Genomic DNA, 20414 nt, shown 5'->3' with positions numbered 1-20414 from the left:
CAGTGATTAATACAACTCTCTCTCCTCTCTAGTCAGTGGTTAATACAACTCTCTCTCCTCTCTAGTCAGTGATTAATACAACTCTCTCTCCTCTCTAGTCAGTGGTTAATACAACTCTCTCTCCTCTCTAGTCAGTGATTAATACAACTCTCTCTCCTCTCTAGTCAGTGGTTAATACAACTCTCTCTCCTCTCTAGTCAGTGATTAATACAACTCTCTCTCCTCTCTAGTCAGTGGTTAATACAACTCTCTCTCCTCTCTAGTCAGTGGTTAATACAACTCTCTCTCCTCTCTAGTCAGTGGTTAATACAACTCTCTCTCCTCTCTAGTCAGTGATTAATACAACTCTCTCTCCTCTCTAGTCAGTGGTTAATACAACTCTCTCTCCTCTCTAGTCAGTGGTTAATACAACTCTCTCTCCTCTCTAGTCAGTGGTTAATACAACTCTCTCTCCTCTCTAGTCAGTGATTAATACAACTCTCTCTCCTCTCTAGTCAGTGGTTAATACAACTCTCTCTCCTCTCTAGTCAGTGATTAATACAACTCTCTCTCCTCTCTAGTCAGTGATCCTCTCTAGTCAGTGATGAATACAACTCTCTCTCCTCTCTAGTCAGTGATTAATACAACTCTCTCTCCTCTCTAGTCAGTGGTTAATACAACTCTCTCTCCTCTCTAGTCAGTGATTAATACAACTCTCTCTCCTCTCTAGTCAGTGGTTAATACAACTCTCTCTCCTCTCTAGTCAGTGATGAATACAACTCTCTCTCCTCTCTAGTCAGTGGTTAATACAACTCTTTCTCCTCTCTAGTCAGTGTCTGCATATTGAACTGTACAGAGACTCCCACTCTGTCTAACAATCTGTACAAGGTTATGACAGCGATTTGATATGTTCATCAAATAATTCATGGCTTTTAAACCCTCCCTCTAACCCCTCCCTCTAACCCCTCCCTCTAACCCCTCCCTCTAACCCCTCCCTCTAACCCCTCCCTCTAACCCCTCCCTCTAACCCCTCCCTCTAACCCCTCCCCTGGGGTGCAAACAATCCGATGTGCTCTTGGGGCCTTGGCTCCGCCTCTGGGAGTACAGACCTTGGGGTAAAGGGGCCAATGACGGGACAGGACAGGACACCAACGTTTTCTGCTAGGTCAGCTAAAAATACAGTCCACCAACCAACCAACCAACCAAGCATTTTTCAGAAGCGCCAGGGACATGTTAGATGAAATACATAATTGTAATTTGTATAATTATTATTGTTTTGTCTTATTCATTATGGTAATCCACTACTGGATACTAGTGCTGAGCGATTAACCGAAATGTCTGTTATTTTTAGTTTTTTTCCTGACTAATTGACCGACATCAGTTAAATTACTTGAATTCCATTTCCTTCTTTCTGTGAGCTCAATGCGCACATTGTAGTTTCTCTACAGCTAGATCAGATCCAGACTGAACTGTGCGATGTAGTAGGGAGTTGTAGTTTCTCTAGAGATAAATCAGATCCAGACTGAACTGTGCGATGTAGTAGGGAGTTGTAGTTTCTCTAGAGATAAATCAGATCCATACTGAACTGTGCTATGTAGTAGGGAGTTGTAGTTTCTCTAGAGATAAATCAGATCCATACTGAACTGTGCTATGTAGTAGGGAGTTGTAGTTTCTCTACAGCTAGATCAGATCCAGACTGAACTGTGCGATGTAGTAGGGAGTTGTAGTTTCTCTACAGCTAGATCAGATCCAGACTGAACTGTGCGATGTAGTAGGGAGTTGTAGTTTCTCTACAGCTAGATCAGATCCAGACTGAACTGTGCGATGTAGTAGGGAGTTGTAGTTTCTCTACAGCTAGATCAGATCCAGACTGAACTGTGTGATGTAGTAGGGAGTTGTAGTTTCTCTACAGCTAGATCAGATCCAGACTGAACTGTGCGATGTAGTAGGGAGTTGTAGTTTCTCTACAGCTAGATCAGATCCAGACTGAACTGTGCGATGTAGTAGGGAGCTGTAGTTTCTCTACAGCTAGATCAGATCCAGACTGAACTGTGCTATGTAGTAGGGAGTTGTAGTTTCTCTACAGCTAAATCAGATCCAGACTGAACTGTGCGATGTAGTAGGGAGTTGTAGTTTCTCTAGAGATAAATCAGATCCAGACTGAACTGTGCGATGTAGTAGGGAGTTGTAGTTTCTCTAGAGATAAATCAGATCCATACTGAACTGTGCTATGTAGTAGGGAGTTGTAGTTTCTCTAGAGATAAATCAAATCCAGACTGAACTGTGTGATGTAGTAGGGAGTTGTAGTTTCTCTAGAGATAAATCAGATCCAGACTGAACTGTGCTATGTAGTAGGGAGTTGTAGTTTCTCTAGAGATAAATCAGATCCAGACTGAACTGTGCGATGTAGTAGGGAGTTGTAGTTTCTAAAAGGCCAATATTCAACATAGTTTAGTGCAGAAAATGTGGTAAACATGCGATGGAGAGGGATATCTCTACCTGAAAATACATGATCTAAGTGACTGATAGTTGGTATTCAGCAGTCATAAAACGATGCCTTAGTTACTTTGAAGAACTACTGAAATAGTGATGTTGTCAGACAGCGTAGGCAGCAGCTCTATAGAGATGAGATGATGACTTGGAATGAAGTAATACAGTCATCAAATAAAACTAATGCAATAAACACAACAACTAAAATATTTTATTAAAAGTAAAGTAATGTGAATAAATTATGGTTAATAAGTGATGTTTAAAATAAGGAAATCGAAACCAAACCGACCTTGCTCAGCACTCCTGGATAGAGCAGTAAAGGGATGTTTCTGAACACAGTTTGTTCTGTGGTCATTTCTTTAGTCAGAGTGGAGTTCAGGATGATCTTGCTCCCCTCTCTCTTTCCGCCTGTGGGTTTGGTAACCTTGTGGTAACGTTGTGGTAACTTTAGGAACCGGGTAGGGGAAGGGAGCCCTGAAGGGGAGAGACATCCCCCTCTCCCAACAAGGTTTCTCCCCAGGTCAGAGGTTAGAGGTCAGAGGTGAGGCTCACTCAGAGCCTGTAGGTGAGGTTCCAGAGGTCGAAGGGAGGAAAGCCCCCCCCCCCCCCCCCCCCCCGTGAGAGAAGGGAAAACAGAGATACCACTCTTCTCCCTCTCTGTCCATTTTCTCCTCCTTCCCCTGCTCATTAGCTCCCCCTAGGGTCAGAGCTGTGCCTCTGCGGTGTCTGTGAGTCCAGGTGCATTTGTGGCTCAGGCAGAGAGAGCCTCCGCTGGGCATCAGGGTCCAGCCCACTCGCCCCTGCAATTGCCCCCACCTCTGCCACTGACCCCGTTCCTGAACCTGCCCACACCCCTGACCCCAACCTTTCCCCAACCCCTAGGTCTAGCTCCAGGCTGCCCAGTCCAGAGGGGGCTCGTCGTGTCTCGGTTGGGCAATCCAGAGGCCAGTCATCGGGGTGTAGCTCAGCAGGGCTGCAGACAGAGTCCCATGACTTGCTGGGGAACTCCTCAAAGTCCTGGAGGATAGACGTAGCAAAGAGGGATTTAGTGAAGACTGTATAGAGTGGGTGTGTGTGGGTGTGTGTGCACGTGTACATCCGTGTGTATGAGTGCATGTTCAGGCATTTTGAGCGTCTACAGGTGTATCTGCATGTACGTGTCTATCCAGACTGGTCTCAATGACTAGACGTAACATAGTAAACAAAAAATACAGGACATTCAAATTAGTATGCTATTTTATGTTTTGCATGGTTACATAAGATAGAAGGTCACTTAAGGTAAAAATGAAAGGAGGGTGGTTGGTCGGGATGGATGGGTGGCCGTGTAACGTGAATGTCTAACAACCCAAAGTTTAAGTGTTCGAATCTCATCACGGACAACTTTTGCATTTTACCTACTTTGCAACTACATAGCATGTTAGCTATCCCTTCCCCTAACCCTAACCTTAACCCTTTTAGCTATCCCTTCCCCTAACCCTAACCTTAACCCTTTTAGCTATCCCTTCCCCTAACCCTAACCTTAACCCTTTTAGCTATCCCTTCCCCTAACCCTAACCTTAACCCTTTTAGCTATCCCTTCCCCTAACCCTAACCTTAACCCTTTTAGCTAACCATTCCCCTAACCCTAACCTTAACCCTTTTAGCTAACCCTTCCCCTAACCCTAACCTTAACCCTTTTAGCTAACCCTTCCCCTAACCCTAACCTTAACCCTTTTAGCTAACCCTTCCCCTAACCCTAAACTTAACACTTTTAGCTAAACTTTATCCTAACCTGAACTCTTTAAATTAACCCCTAGAACTAACATTGGAGAGTTTGCTAGCAACCTAGCTAATGTTAGCCACACAATATGGAATTTGTAACATATCATACATTTAGAAAATCCGTAACATATTGTATTAATTGCAATACGTAACTTATTGTATTAATTGCAATACGTAACATATTGTACGAATTGCGATTCGTAACATACTGTATCATACGAATTGTATTTCATACTAAATGGATGATGGATATCCACAAATGAACACATACCATACGAAACGAAACACATCACACTAAACAGAGTTTCTGGGATTGACGTACAGAATCATATGAAATGCTCTGAGACTGGGTTGGTCTATGTCCTGTATGCGTGTAGTACCTGGGAGAATGAAGCCAGTGCCTCTGACTCCAGGGTGGTGACAGGCTGCACAAGCCTGTATCCAGGACCAGGGCCAGGTCTGGGACCAGGGTAGGGTGAGGCCTGAGGGGGAGACAACACGGTGCTGTAGGCTGGGGGCACAAGGGTCATCTGACGTTGTAGTAGCTGCATGATCGCCCCGATGTCTGCCGACATCCTCGTTTCCAGCCTGAAGAGAGACACACACAAACATACATAAGCACACACAGGAACACACAGGAACACACACAGGAACACACAGGAACACACAGGAACACACAGGAACACACAGGAACACACACAGGAGCACACAGGAACACACACAGGAACACACAGGAACACACAGGAACACACACAGGAACACACACAGGAACACACAGGAACACACAGGAACACACAGGAACACACAGGAACACACACAGGAACACACAGGAACACACACAGGAACACACAAAGGAACACACACAGGAACACACAGGAACACACAGGAACACACACAGGAACACACAGGAACACACAGGAACACACAGGAACACACACAGGAACACACACAGGAACACACAAAGGAACACACAGGAACACACAGGAACACACAGGAACACACACAGGAACACACAGGAACACACAGGAACACACAGGAACACACACAGGAACACACAGGAACAACACACAGGAACACACAAAGGAACACACACAGGAACACACATGAACACACAGGAACACACAGGAACACACACAGGAACACACAAAGGAACACACAGGAACACACAGGAACACACAGGAACACACACAGGAACACACAGGAACACGCAGGAACACACAGGAACACACACAGGAACACACAGGAACACACAGGAACACACATGCAGGCAAAGCCTCAGCCTACTACAGGGCCTTTGACCTCATTGAGATAATAGACACTGACTGGACAAGAGCATAGGGGAGTCAAGTAACAGTTATTTCACTGAGGGAGAGAGGGAGGAGAGAGAGAGAGAGAGGGGGGGGAGCGAGAGAGAGAGTGGGAGAGAGAGAGAGGAGGAGAGAGAGAGAGAGAGAGAGAGAGAGGGGGGGGAGCGAGAGAGGGGGAGAGAGTGGGAGAGAGAGAGAGGAGGAGAGAGAGGGATAGTGAGAGGGGGAGAAAGAGAGAGGGGGGAGAGTGAGAGCGAGAGAGGGGGAGAGAGTGGGAGAGAGAGGAGGAGAGAGAGAGAGAGAGGGATAGTGAGAGGGGGAGAACGAGAGAGGGGGAGAGAGAGTTGGGGAGAGAGAGAGATAGTGAGAGGGGGGAGAAAGAGAGAGGGGGGAGAGAGAGTTGGGGAGAGAGAGAGAGGGGGAGAGAGTGAGAGAGTGAGAGAGAGATAAGGGGAGAAAGAGGGAGAGGAGATGTCTGTGTCAGAATCAGACAGAGTAACGGTGAGGTAGGGTTTAAGAGAGAGGGGGGCGTACCAGACCTATTAGCTCCCCATTACTCTGACAGGGGACGACTTGTAGCAGACACAGTGATGCTAGGGATAATGGAATCAGCTACAGTGGAGTAGCAGAGTAGCAGCTGTGTTTTGTCAGAGGGCTACAGCAAAGTTGTCCTGCTAGATCTCTTATATCATACAGAGTGAGTTTTAATCAGGAGCTTTCAGCTGCAGTTAATGGTTTGATCTTTATCAGTAGCAATAAATCCCACTGATATGTGGCCTGCGATTTTACAGCCTTAAAGCCACTCTCCTAAACCTCTGTTTCTGACCTGAATGAATTATATCATGTAACTCTCAAAATAACGGAAACACTGGAGTAAATGAGAGACACCAACACAAAAAATATAAACACAACAATTTCTATGATTTTACTGATTTTACAGTTCATACAAGGAAATCAGTCAACTGAAATACATTCATTCTATGGATGTCACATGACTGGGAATACAGATATGCATCGGTTGGTCACAGATACCTTAATTCTTGCGAATATAGGGGGTGCTGTTTCGACTTAGCATAAATTGGTCTCCAGATTAAACTGCCTAGTACTCAATTCTTGCTCGTACAATATGCATATTATTATTATTATTGGATAGAAAATACTCTCTAGTTTCTATAGCCGTTGGAATTATGTCTATGAGTGAAACAGAACTCCTTCTACAGCACTTTTCATGACAGGGAGTGAGATTTCAGAAATCTTGGCCCCTGTTCCCAGGTCAGTTGTAATATCCCTGTGAATGCTATGGGGATACAAACACTGCCTACGTCTTCCTCTAGATGTCAGTAAGTGGTGACAATTTGAATGGAGTCGATTGCGCAATCAGGGCCTGTATAAAAGACCAATGTCCGGAAGTACATTTCTTTTCGTCTCTGCGCCTGACGCACGATGGACGTCGGACTGGCCTCCTTCCAAGGTGTTGTTTAGCCAGTAATATATCTCCGGTCATGTTTTTACTCGTTATAGGTGTTAAAAACATCATAAGGTAGTTAATTTAAACCGTTTTATAGCAATTTATATCCGTTTAGTGCGATTTTATGGCATTTCTGTGTGACACACTTCGAGGAGCTGGACACTTTTCTAGTACATGCTGAACGTTAGTGGCCATTTCGACGGGACAAGAGGACATCTTTCGACCAAAAGACGATTAGACCGGAGAAAAGATTCATTGCCCAAGATTCTGATGGCAGTTCAGCTAATAGTAAGAACTATTTATGATGATAAATTGTTGTTCTGTCGAAAAATGTTAAACGCATATGCCGCCATTTTCTTTGGGGTAGCTTCGCTTTGGCGCAACCTGTATTGAACAGTAAGGATAATTTAAAAAATGTAATTCAGCGATTGCATTAAGAATTAAATTGTCTTTCAATCGCTGTCCACCCTGTATTTTTTAGTCAAGTTTATGAGTATTTATGCATTAGACTAGATCACTGTCCAATATGGCGCCCGACATTTTCTGACCAGCTTGGCTACTTCTCTCATTGTATAACCACGATTTTGGGGGCTAAATATGCAAATTTTCGAACAAACTCTATATGTATGTTGTAATATGATGTTACAGGAGTGTCATCTGAAGAATTCTGAGAAGGTTAGTGAAAAAATTTATACATTTTGGTGGTGATAATGCTATCGCTCTTTTTGCCGTGAATCAATGCTGGGGTAATGTTTGCACATGTGTATGCTAATATAACGATTTATTGTGTTTTCTCTGTAAGACACTTAGAAAATCTGAAATATTGTCTGGATTCACAGGATCTGTGTCTTTCAATTAGTGTACGCTGTGTATTTTTAAGAAATGTTTTATGATTAGTAATTAGGTAATACACGTTGCTCTCTGTATTTATTCTAGTCGAGTTGTGATGGTGGGTGCAATTGTAAACTATGATTTCTACCTGGAATATGCACATTTTTCTAACAAAACCTATCCTATACAATAAATATGTTATCAGACTGTCATCTGATGAGGTTTTTTCTTGGTTAGTGGCTATCAATATCTTTATTTGGCCGAATTGGTGATAGCTACTGGTGGTGAGAAAAAATGGTGGACAAAGAAAAATGGTGTCTTTTGCTAACGTGGTTAGCTAATAGATTTACATATTGTGTCTTCCCTGTAAAACATTTTACAAATCAGAAATGATTGCTGGATTCACAAGAAGTGGATCTTTCATCTGGTATCTTGGACTTGTGATTGAATGATATTTAGATGCTACTATTTACTTGTGACGCTATGCTAGCTATGCTATTCAGCTTTTTTACTGGTGGGGGAGGTGGGGGTGCTCCCGGATCCGGGTTTCTGAGTCGGTAGAAGTTAACAAAAAAGGTAGCTAGTCAGTATCTGGTGTGACCCCCATCTGCATCATGCAGTGTGACACATCTCTTTCACATAGAGTTGATCAGGCTGTTGATTGTGACCTGTGGAATGTTGTCACACTCTTCTTCAATGGCTGTGAGAAGTTGCTGGATATTGGCGGGAACTGGAACACGCTGTCGTACACGTTGATCCAGAGCATCCCAAACATGCTTAATGGATGACATGTCTGGTGAGTATGCAGGCCATGGAAGAACTGGGACATTTTCAGCTTCCAGGAATTGTGTTCAGATCCTTGCGACATGGTGTCATGCATTATTATGCTGAAACATGAGGTGATGGAGGCAGATGAATGGCATGACAATGGACCTCAGGGATTTCGTCACGGTATCTCTGTGCATTCAAATTGCCATCAATAAAATGCAATTGTGTTGGTTGTCCATAGCTTATGCCTGCCCATATCATTACCCCACTGCCACCATGGGGCACTCTGTTCACAACGTTCACATCAGCAAACCACTCTCCCACTTCTCCAGCGTGCCAGTGGCCATTGAAGGTGAGGGCATTTGCCCACTGAAGTCGTTTACGACACCAACCTCCAGTCAGGTCAAGACCCTGGTGAGGATGACGAGCACGTACATGAGCTTCCCTGAGACGGTATCTGACAGTTGGTGCAGAAATTCTTAATTTCTGCAAAGCCACAGTTTCATCAGCTGTCTGGGTGGCTGGTCTCAGACACTCCTGCAGGTGTAGAAGCCGGATGTGGAGGTCCTGGGCTGGTGTGGTTACACGTGGTCTGCAGTTGTGAGGCCGGTTGGACATTCTACCAAATCCTCTAAAACAAAGTTGCAGGCGGCTTATGGTAGAGCAATTAACAGTTAATTCTCTGGCATTAGCTCTGGTGGACATTCCTGCAGTCAGCATGGCAATTGCACGCTCCCTCAAAATGTGAGATATATGTGGCCTTTGATTGTCCCCAGCACAAGGTGCACCTGTGTAATGATCATGCTGTTTAATCAGCGTTTTGATATGCCACACCTGTCAGGTGGATGGATTATCTTAACAGGGATGAAAAACACATTGTTGAGAAATAAGCTTTTTGTGGGTATTGAACATTTCAGGGATATTTTATTTCAGCTCATGAAACATGGGACCAACACTTTACATGTTGCGTTTATATTTTTGTTCAGTGTATAATGAAATCAGGTGCTTCCACACAGGTGTGGTTCCTGAGTTAATTAATCAATTAACATACAGTGCATTTGGAAAGTATTCAGACCCCTTGACTTTTTCCACATTTTGTTACGATATTTCAGTTTTCTATTTCTAATACATTTGCTGAACTTTCAAAAAAACTATTTTTGCTTTGTCATTATGGGGTATTGTGATGTCATTATGGGGTATTGTGATGTCATTACGGGTTATTGTGTGTAGATTGATGAAAACAAACAATTGAATCCATTTGAGAACAAGGCTGTAACGTAACAAAATGTGGAAAAAGTCAAGGGGTCTGAAAACTTTCCGAATGCACTGTACCATCATGCTTAGGGTCATGTATAAAAATGCTGCACTATGCCTCCATAAGATGACAATGCTCTCATCTACAGGGCACGAGTGGTCACTGAATGGTTTGATGAGCAGGAAAACGACGTAAACCATAAGTCATGGCTGTCTCAGTCACCAGATCTCAACCCAAGTGAAACAACGGTTAGATGTAAAACTGAATTGTAAACCATGTTGAAACAACGGTTAGATATAAAACCATCCAGTCCTGCCCTTGTTCCTGCCCCTCTCCTGCCACTGTCTCTGTCCCTGTCCCTGTCCCCCTGTCCCTGCCCCTATCTCTGTCCCTGTCCCTGCCACTGTCTCTGTCCCTGTCCCTGTCCCCCTGTCCCTGCCCCTATCTCTGTCCCTGTCCCTGCCACTGTCTCTGTCCCTGTCCCTGTCCCCCTGTCCCTGCCCCTATCTCTGTCCCTGTCCCTGCCACTGTCTCTGTCCCTGTCCCTGTCCCTATCTCTGTCCCTGTGCCCCTGTGCCCCTGTCCCCCTGTCCCTGCCCCTATCTCTGTCCCTGTCCCTGCCACTGTCTCTGTCCCTGTCCCTGCCCCTATCTCTGTCCCTGTCCCTGCCACTGTCTCTGTCCCTGTCCCTGTCCCTATCTCTGTCCCTGTGCCCCTGTGCCCCTGTCCAGCCAATGCCCATCTGTCCCTTCCCCTGACTCTGTCTCTGTCCCTGTCTCTGTCCCTGCCCCTGTCCCTCCCTGTGCCCCTGTCCCTGTCCCTGTCTCTGTTCCTGTGCCCCTGTTCCTGCCCCTGCCTTTCTGTCCCTGCCCCTGTCTCTGTTCCTGTGCCCCTTTGTCCCGTGCCCCTGTCCCTGTCTCTGTCCCTGTGCCCCTGTCCCTGTCTATGTTCCTGTGCCCCTGTCCCTGCCCCTGTCCCTGTCTCTGTCCCTGTGCCCCTGTTCCTGTCTATGTTCCTGTGCCCCTGTCCCTCCCTGTGCCCCTGTCCCTGCCCCTGTCCCTGTCTCTGTTCCTGTGCCCCTGTCCCTGTCTCTGTTCCTGTGCCCCTGTTCCTGCCCCTATCCCGCCATTGTCTCTGTACCCCTGTCCCTGTCCCTGTCCCTGTCCCTGTCCCTGTCCCTGTCCCTGTCTCTGTCTCTGTCCCTGCCCCTGTTCCTGCCCCTATCTCTGCCCCTGTCTTTGTCCCCGTGCCCCTGTTCCTGCCCCTATCCCTGTCCCTGTTCCTGCCCCTGTCTCTGCCCCTATCCTGCCCCTGTCCCTGCCCCTGTCTCTGCGCCTATCCTGCCCCTGTCCTGCCCCTGTATCTGCCCCTGTGCCCCAATCCTGCCCCTGCCCCTATCTCTGCCCCTGTCTCTGTCCCTGTCTCTGTCCCTGCCCCTTCCCCTGTCTCTGTCCCTGTGCCCCTGTCTTGCCCCTGTCTCTGTACCTGTGCCCCTGTCCTGCCCCTGTCTCTGCCCCTGTCCCTGCCCCTTCCCCTGTCCCTGCCCCTTCTCCTGTCCCTGCCCTGTCTCTGTCCCCCTGTCCCTGCCCTGTCTCTGTCCTTGTGCCCCTGTCCTGCCCCTTCCCCTGTGCCCTGTCCCTGTCCCTGCATGTCTCTGTCCCTGCATGTCTATGTCTCTACATGTCTCTGTCTCTACATGTCTCTGTCCCTGCACGTCTCTGTCTCTATATGTCTCTGTCTCTACATGTCTCTGTCTCTACATGTCTCTGTCCCTGCATGTCTCTGTCTCTACATGTCTCTGTCTCTACATGTCTCTGTCTCTGCATGTCTCTGTCCCTGCACGTCTCTGTCTCTATATGTCTCTGTCCCTGCACGTCTCTGTCTCTACATGTCTCTGTCCCTGCACGTCTCTGTCTCTATATGTCTCTGTCCCTGCACGTCTCTGTCTCTACATGTCTCTGTCCCTGCACGTCTCTGTCTCTATATGTCTCTGTCCCTGCACGTCTCTGTCTCTATATGTCTCTGTCTCTACATGTCTCTGTCCCTGCACGTCTCTGTCTCTATATGTCTCTGTCCCTGCACGTCTCTGTCTCTGCATGTCTCTGTCTCTACATGTCTCTGTCCCTGCACGTCTCTGTCTCTATATGTCTCTGTCCCTGCACGTCTCTGTCCCTGCACGTCTCTGTCTCTACATGTGTCTGTCCCTGCACGTCTCTGTCTCTATATGTCTCTGTCCCTGCACGTCTCTGTCTCTACATGTCTCTGTCTCTACATGTCTCTGTCCCTGCATGTCTCTGTCTCTACATGTCTCTGTCCCTGCACGTCTCTGTCTCTATATGTCTCTGTCCCTGCACGTCTCTGTCTCTACATGTCTCTGTCTCTACATGTCTCTGTCTCTACATGTCTCTGTCCCTGCATGTCTCTGTCCCTGCATGTCTCTGTCTCTACATGTCTCTGTCCCTGCACGTCTATGTCTCTATATGTCTCTGTCTCTACATGTCTCTGTCTCTACATGTCTCTGTCCCTGCACGTCTATGTCTCTATATGTCTCTGTCTCTACATGTCTCTGTCCCTGCATGTCTCTGTCTCTACATGTCTCTGTACCTGTTGAGTTGTTGCTGCAGCAGGTCCAGTCTGTTGTCCAGCTCGGTGCGCTGCCTGCGGCTGATAGTGTTGAGGGGGGGAGAGGAAGGCAGGCTGCAGCGAGCCAACTCCTGGTACTCACGACTGCCCCGACTCTCCCCCCAGAAACTGAAGATGTTTGAGACCCCTGAAAATGCTCCTGTTTGTGAAGAAGAGCGGGGAGAGAGGGGAGAGAGGGGGAGAGAGGGGAGAGAGGGGGAGAGAGGGGGAGAGAGGGGAGAATAGGGTAAGAAGTCATATTCTATTGTTTTATATTGTTTGTGTGTGTGTCTGTGTGTCTGTTTGTCTGTGTGTGTGTGTCTGTGTGTCTGTCTGTTTGTCTCTCTGTGTGTATGTTTGTATGTGTGTGTCTGTTTGCCTGTGTGTCTGTCTGTGTGTCTGTGTGTCTGTTTGTCTGTGTGTCTGTGTGTCTGTGTGTCTGTGTGTCTGTGTGTCTGTTTGTCTGTGTGTCTGTGTGTCTGTGTGTCTGTGTGTCTGTGTGTCTGTGTGTGTGTCTGTGTGTATGTGTGTTTGTTTGTCTGTGTGTCTGTGTGTGTGTCTGTGTCTGTGTGTCTGTGTGTGTGTGTGTGTCTGTGTGTCTGTCTGTTTGTCTCTCTGTGTGTATGTTTGTATGTGTTTCTGTTTGTCTGTGTGTCTATGTGTGTGTCTGTTTGTCTGTGTGTCTGGGTGTCTCTGTGTCTGTTTGTCTGTGTGTGTGTCTGTGTGTATGTGTGTTTGTTTGTCTGTGTGTGTGTCTGTGTCTGTGTGTGTGTGTGTCTGTGTGTCTGTTTGTCTGTGTGTGTGTCTGTGTGTCTGTCTGTTTGTCTCTGTGTGTGTGTGTGTATGTGTGTTTGTCTGTGTGTGTGTCTGTGTGTATGTGTGTTTGTTTGTCTGTGTGTCTGTGTGTGTGTCTGTGTGTCTGTCTGTCTGTTTGTCTGTGTGTCTGTCTGTCGGTGTGTCTGTTTGTCTGTTTGTCTGTCTGTTTGTCTGTCTGTGTGTCTGTTTTTCTGTGTGTGTGCCCAGACCCACCTGAGAGTGCATTGCAGGTGTTGCCCCCCTTGTGGTCCCCTTCCCCCTCCCCCTCGGGATTGTCCCTAAAGATCAGAGAGGTGGCCTGAGCCGGGGACATCTCATGCAGAGCTGACTGAGGGGCGGGGCATGTGACCACAGACTCCTCCCCCTCGCCACTACTGGAGTGGGTGGACACTGAACTCCGAGGTCCCTCCCAGTCTGGCTTAAGCCCCACCCCCTGCTTACTGGCCGCCTCCTTCCGTCTACGCCGAACTGGCTTGTGGGATCTCTCCGTTTTATTCTCTCCTGCATCGGCGTCGTCTGAGAGACGAAACAGGGAAGGACAGATGGTGACACGCTGGATGGAATCGGAAAAGTTGATTTGTGACCTACAACTAAGCGTGGACAGTGGGTGTTCCTCTGGGCATCGCCGAGAGAGAAACAATGGGTAATAATATTAGCTCTCATCAACAGAGACGAAGGAGTGGAAGGGAATGTGGTGGTTACCCTTCTCTGTCCGGCGCCGGAAGGATAATTTGCGTCTGCGCAGTTTGTTGAATCCTACACAGTCTGAGTTGTCACTTTCTGGAGAGCCAGGAATCATATTGGCCTGCAGGGATTAACAAAGCAAAACATCTTGAAAAATCACACACTGATGATAAAGGACTTATTAATGTGTAAAATAGCTGTTCCATAGGAATGCACAATGGAAATCATTTACAAATTCATTAATTCCCTAATTTGTATTCATCAATTCATATTTGAATATAACATTTTTATGGTCGTGAAGTTAAGATATGAGGAAAAGTTCTTGCAATCAGGACAGAGGACACACTCACATCCCGGAGGTCAAAGGTGATCTCCAGGTTCATCCAGAAGTGGTCGGAGAACTCAGGGTACATGTCTAACACCTCCAGGACGTCCTCTCTGTGGATCTTATGGAGGTCACAGTAGGTCAGAGCTCTCACGTCCGCATTGGACTTTCCAGCCCGACCGTACAGGTTGATAGGCTCGCCAAAGATGTCATTCTTCCCTGTGGGAGACGAGAGGACATAGTACCGTATTTTACATACAGTACCAGTCAAAAGTCTGGACACACTTACTTGTGATTTATGTAGAATTCAAGGCACACTTAACCAGCATGGCTATCACAGCATTCTGCAGCGATATGCCAAGCCCATCTGGTTTGTGCTTAGTGGGACTATCATTTGTTTTTCATCAGGACAATGACCCAACACACCTCCAGGCTGTGTAAGGGCTATTTGACCAATAAGGAGAGTGATGGAGTGCTGCATCAGATGACCTGGCTTCAACCCAATTGAGACGGTTTGGGATGAGTTGGACTGCAGAGCGAAGGAAAAGCAGCCAACAAGTGCTCAGCATATGTGGGAACTCCTTCAAGACTGCTGGAAATGCATTCCAGGTAAAGCTGGTTGAGAGAATGCCAAGACTGTGCAAAGCTATCATCAAGGCAAAGGGTGGCTACTTTGAAGAATCTAAAATTTAAAATATATTTTGATTTGTTTAACACTTTTTTGGTTACTACGTGATTCCATATGTGTTATTTCATAGTTGTGATGTCTTCACTATTATTCTACCATGTAGAAAATAGTAAAAATAAAGAAAAACCCTTGAATGAGTAGGTGTGTCCAAACATTTGACTGGTACTGTATGTTAAAAAATGCAAATGTTAAACAGTCCTACTTTTTTTATTACTGGGAAGTCAGACGGCAAACCTAAAGATTTGAAATATTTCAAATTCGTCCATAGTACTAGTGCTTGTTTTATGAGATAGCCTTTCCCCCTTCGTGTGTGCCCAGTTCTTTAAACTATATGACGTACAAGTAGGACCAATTGTTGCCAGTAGATGTCTCTGTTGGTTCATCTTTATTTATTTGGTTCCCTGGTACATATCTGAATCTCTGAATATACCACATTCAGTTTTCGACTCCTTCCCCTTTAGGTTGATACATGCAACACTAGTCGTAGTAGAATCTATGCTATTTGGTTTGATACTAGTCGTAGTAGAATCTATGCTATTTGGATTGATACTAGTCGTAGTATAATCTATGCTATTTGGATTGATACTAGTCGTAGTAGAATATATGCTATTTGGATTGATACTAGTCGTAGTAGAATCTATGCTATTTGGTTTGATACTAGTCGTAGTAGAATCTATGCTATTTGGTTTGACACTAGTCGTAGTAGAATCTATGCTATTTGGTTTGACACTAGTCGTAGTAGAATCTATGCTATTTGGTTTGACACTAGTCGTAGTAGAATCTATGCTATTTGGTTTGACACTAGTCGTAGTAGAATCTATGCTATTTGGTTTGATACTAATCATAGTAGAATCTATGCTATTTGGTTTGACAGCAGCTCCTATCTATCATCCTCACCCAAGATGGCCACCACCACGTCGCCTCTGAGGATCTCGATGGAGCCCCGGGAGATGAAGTAGATGGCGGTGAGCACGTCGCCGGCGTGCACCAGGGTGTCGCCAGGCGGGGCATGGGTGGTCTTGAACTTCATGGCCAGGGCCCGCAGACAGCCCTTCGTGGAGCCCTTGAAGGCCTTGCAGTTCTCCAGGAGGGTACGGTTAAGGTGGAGGCATATGTCAGCCTGGAGACACTCTGGGAACCCCTTCAACACCTGGTAGAGAGAGAGGTAGGGAGGGGGGAGGGAGAAAGGGGGAGGAAGACAGGGTGGGGGAGGGAAAGATGAGGGGGAGGGAGCGGGGAGAGAAAGGGGGAGGAAGACAGAGGGTGGGGGAGAGAGGGGGGAGAGAAAGGGGAATGGAGGGGGGGTGAGGGGAGAGGAGGAGGGGGAGGAGGGAGGGGGGAGAAAGAGAGAGAGAGGAGAGAGAGTGAGTATTTAGTGGGAGGGTGAGGGAGACAGAGGGGGGGAGAGAGAGAGGGGGAGAGAAAGTAGAATGGAGGGGGGTGGTGGGGAGAGAGGATGGAGGGAGGGGGATAGAGAGAGAGAGGGAGGGAGAGAGTGGGAGAGATGATGGAGGGAGTGGGATAGAGAGAGAGTGGGAGAGAGAGAGTGGGAGAGAGAGAGGGGGTGAGAAAGGGGAATGGAGGGGGGTGGTGGGGAGCGAGGATGGAGGAAGGGAGAGAGAGAGAGTGAGAGGGGGAGAGAGAGAGTGGGAGAGTAGGGGGAGAGAGAGGGGTCGGGGGAGAGAGGGTGATAGTAACTAAAAGGCAGCAGCATAGATAGATATTTACAGGACACCCTTATCCAGGGCAACTTACAGAATGTATTGAGTGGATCCATATTTCTTACGTTGTGGGAATAAAACCCACAACCCTGGTGTTGCAAGTACCACGCTCTACCAACTGAGACATCACTGCTGAATAACAAACATACAAATATTCTGTAAAAAAATGTAGTTGTCTGATACGTAGCATCCAAGCAAATATTAACCCAAAACAACTGCAATATTTAGTCAGCAATCTGCTGATATACTTTCACAGGACTTGTAAGGCTTTTAAAAATATTTTTTATATAATGAATACTACAAGCCTTATTAATGATTTCCCCATTCTAACAAGGAGACACAATTACATTTCTGACGAAGGAGCGGAAGGTTTTGTATATGTGACTCTGGGACAAAGCTGTCAGACCAGACCAACGTCTGGAAACACCCCCTCTTCTTAAACCTTAACTTCTTGCGAATATAGGGGGTGCTGTTTCACATTAGCATAATTTGCTCTACAGATTAAACTGCCTAGTACTCAATTCTTGCTTGTACAATATGCATATTATTATTATTATTGGATAGAAAACACTCTCTAGTTTCTATAGCCGTTGGAATTTTGTCTCTGAGTGAAACAGAACTCCTTCTACAGCACTTTTCATGATAGGGAGTCAGATTTCAGACATCTTGGCCCCTGATCTGGAGTCAGTTTAAAGGTCCCTGTAAATGCTATGGAGAAACAGACACTTCTTACGTCTTCCCCTGGATGTCAGTACGTGATGACGCTTTGAATGGAGTCGATTGCGCAATCAGTGCCTCTATAAATCACCAAATACCGGAAGTAACTTCCTTTGGCTGCCTGCGCCTGACGCACGAAGGACGTCGGACTCGCCTCCTTCCAACCTGTTGTTTAGCCAGTAATATTTCTCCGGTCATGTTTTTACTCGTTATAGGTGTTAACAACATCATAAGGTAGTTAATTTGAACCGTTTTATAGCAATTTATATCCGTTTAGTGCGATTTTGAGGTATTTCTTTCTGAGACACTTTGAACCGCTGGGCACGTTTCCAGTTCATGCCGAACGTTAGTGGGCATTTCCACATGGCAAGAGGACAGCTTTCGACCAAAAGACGATTAGACCCAAGAAAGGATTCATTGCCCAAGATTCTGATGGAAGAACAGCTCAAAGTAAGAACAATTTATTATGATAAATCGTGTTTCTGTCGAAAAATGTGAAACGCTTATGCCGCCATTTTGTTAGGTGAAGCTTCGCTTGGCGCAACCTGTATTGAAAAGTAAGGATAATTAAAAAAATGTAATTCAGCGATTGTATTAAGAATTAAATTGTCTATCAATCGCTGTCCACCCTGTATTTTTTAGTCAAGTTTATGAGTATTTATGTATAAGACTAGATCACTGTCTAATATGGCGCATGACATTTTCTGACCAGCTGGGCTACTTTTCTCATTGTCTAACCATGATTTTGGTGGCTAAATATGCACATTTTCGAACAAACTCTATATGTATGTTGTAATATGATGTTATAGGAGTGTCATCTGAAGAATTCTGAGAAGGTTAGTGAAAAAATTAATACATTTTGGCGATGATTACGTTATCGCTCTCTTTGGCTAGAATCAATGCTCTGGTAACGTTTGCACATGTGGTATGCTAATATAACGATTTAATTGTGTTTTCGCTGTAAGACACTTAAAAAATCTGAAATGTTGTCTGAATTCACAAGATCTGTGTCTTTCCATTGCTGTGACCTGTGTATTTTTAAGAAATGTTTTATGATTAGTAATTAGGTAATACACGTTGCTCTGTATTTTTTCTAGTCGAGTTGTGATGGTGGGTGCAATTGTAAACTATGATTTATACCTGAAATATCCACATTTTTCTAACAAAACCTATCCTATACCATAAATATGTTATCAGACTGTCATCTGATGAGGTTTTTTCTTGGTTAGTGGCTATCAATATCTTTATTTGGCCGAATTGGTGATAGCTACTGGTGGTGAGAAAAAATGGTGGACAAAGAAAAATGGTGTCTTTTGCTAACGTGGCTAGCTAATAGATTTACATATTTTGTCTTCCCTGTAAAACATTTTAAAAATCTGAAATGGTGGCTTTATTCACAAGATCTGTATCTTTCATTAGGTGTCTTGGACTTGTGATTTAATGATATTTAGATGCTACTATTTAATTGTGACGCTATGCTAGCGATGCTACTCAGTGTGTGGGGGGGGGGGGGGGCTCCCGGACCCGGGGTAGAGACCCGTGAAAGGTTGATACTCTACTCTAGTCCATCTCTATCCAACCAACCCAGCTCAGTTAGACTAATGAGGTCATCATTAATTAATAACCTCTTGAAGCTAGAGGGCAGTATTTTTATGTTTAGAAAAATAACGTTCCCAAAGTAAGCTGCCTATTTCTCAGGCCCAGATGCTAGAATATGCATATAATTGACAGATTAGGATAGAAGACACTCTAAAGTTTCCAAAACTGTCAAAATATTGTCTGTGAGTATAACAGAATTGATTTTGCAGGCGAAAACCTGAGGAAATCCAACCCGGAAGTACCTCTTATTTTGAAAAATCCCTGTTCCATTGCCTGCCTTTCCTCCATTTAAAGGGATATCAACCAGATTCCTTTTCCTATGTCTTCCACAGGGTGTGAACAGTCTTTAGACATAGTTTCAAGCTTTTATTCTGAAAAATGAGCGAGATTTATCAAATCGTGTCAGTGGACTGCCAGATGTCCTTCGATTAGTTCATGCGCGCGAAAGTGGTAGCTCAAATTTTCTTTCTCTCTTGTATTGAATAATTTACCGTCCGGTTGAAATATTAGCGATTATTTAAGTTAAAAACAACCTGAGGATTGATTCTAAAAACGTTTGACATGTTTCTACGAACTTTACGGATACTATTTGGAATTTTTGTCTGCCCTTCATGACCTGCGTGAGCCTGTGGATTACTGAACATAACGCGCCAACCAAATGGAGGGTTTTGGATATAAAAATAATCTTTATCGAAGAAAATGAACATTTATTGTGTAACTGGGAGTCTCATGAGTGCAAACATCCGAAGATCATCAAAGGTAAGCGATTCATTTTATTGCTTTTCTGACTTTCGTGACCAATCTACATTGCTGCTAGCTGTTTGTAATGTTTTGTCTAGTGATCGATAAACTCACACAAACACTTGGATTGCTTTCGCTGTAAAGCATATTTTCAAAATCTCACACGACAGGTGGATTAACAACAAGCTAAGCTGTGTTTTGGTATATTGCACTTGTGATTTCATTTTTTTTTTTTTGGCGCTTTGCAATGCAACGGATGTTTACGAAAATGATCCCGCTAAAGGGATCTGTGCACCAAGAGGTTTGTAAAAGACAGAGGCTATGACTGATTCAGTCAGACAGACGTGAGGCGGGGTTACATCATGACCACCGTTATAATCACGTCAGCAAACATTTTACAAATCCAACTTGCTTCAGTGGACTCTCAACACAACATAATGAGGATGTTGAACAAACAAGCAACTTGGCTTGATTGTTTCCTCTGTATCTTGTAAATGATTTATTAAGTCAAATACACAGGAATTCAGACGGAATATTGCAATTTCATGTTGGAAAATTTGGTTCCTAAAAGATCCACTTCCATAATATTATTATTACAGTTGGCCCTTAAAGCATGTTGGAGAGAGTCTAGGCTCAGTCAGA

At 45.2% G+C, this 20414-nt stretch overlaps 1 protein-coding gene across 1 annotated transcript in view; it reads right to left on the bottom strand.

The window, feature by feature from the left end:
• Positions 1-3095: 3095 nt before the first annotated feature.
• Positions 3096-20414, bottom strand: part of LOC129823011 (potassium voltage-gated channel subfamily H member 2-like) — a 146271-nt gene continuing 128952 nt past the window's right edge. The window contains exons 6-12 of the mRNA XM_055881673.1: positions 15892-16144; positions 14332-14525; positions 14000-14102; positions 13511-13813; positions 12464-12641; positions 4611-4818; positions 3096-3486 (exon numbers count right to left, since the gene is read on the bottom strand). Coding sequence (XP_055737648.1) covers positions 3157-3486; positions 4611-4818; positions 12464-12641; positions 13511-13813; positions 14000-14102; positions 14332-14525; positions 15892-16144 — 1569 coding nt within the window. The 3' untranslated portion in view covers positions 3096-3156. The remainder of the gene's footprint in view (positions 3487-4610; positions 4819-12463; positions 12642-13510; positions 13814-13999; positions 14103-14331; positions 14526-15891; positions 16145-20414) is intronic.

The sequence above is a fragment of the Salvelinus fontinalis genome, chromosome 25 (assembly GCF_029448725.1).
Source record: "Salvelinus fontinalis isolate EN_2023a chromosome 25, ASM2944872v1, whole genome shotgun sequence".
NCBI classification, from domain to species: Eukaryota; Metazoa; Chordata; class Actinopteri; order Salmoniformes; family Salmonidae; genus Salvelinus; species Salvelinus fontinalis.
This window is presented reverse-complemented; position numbering and strand designations above follow the sequence as displayed.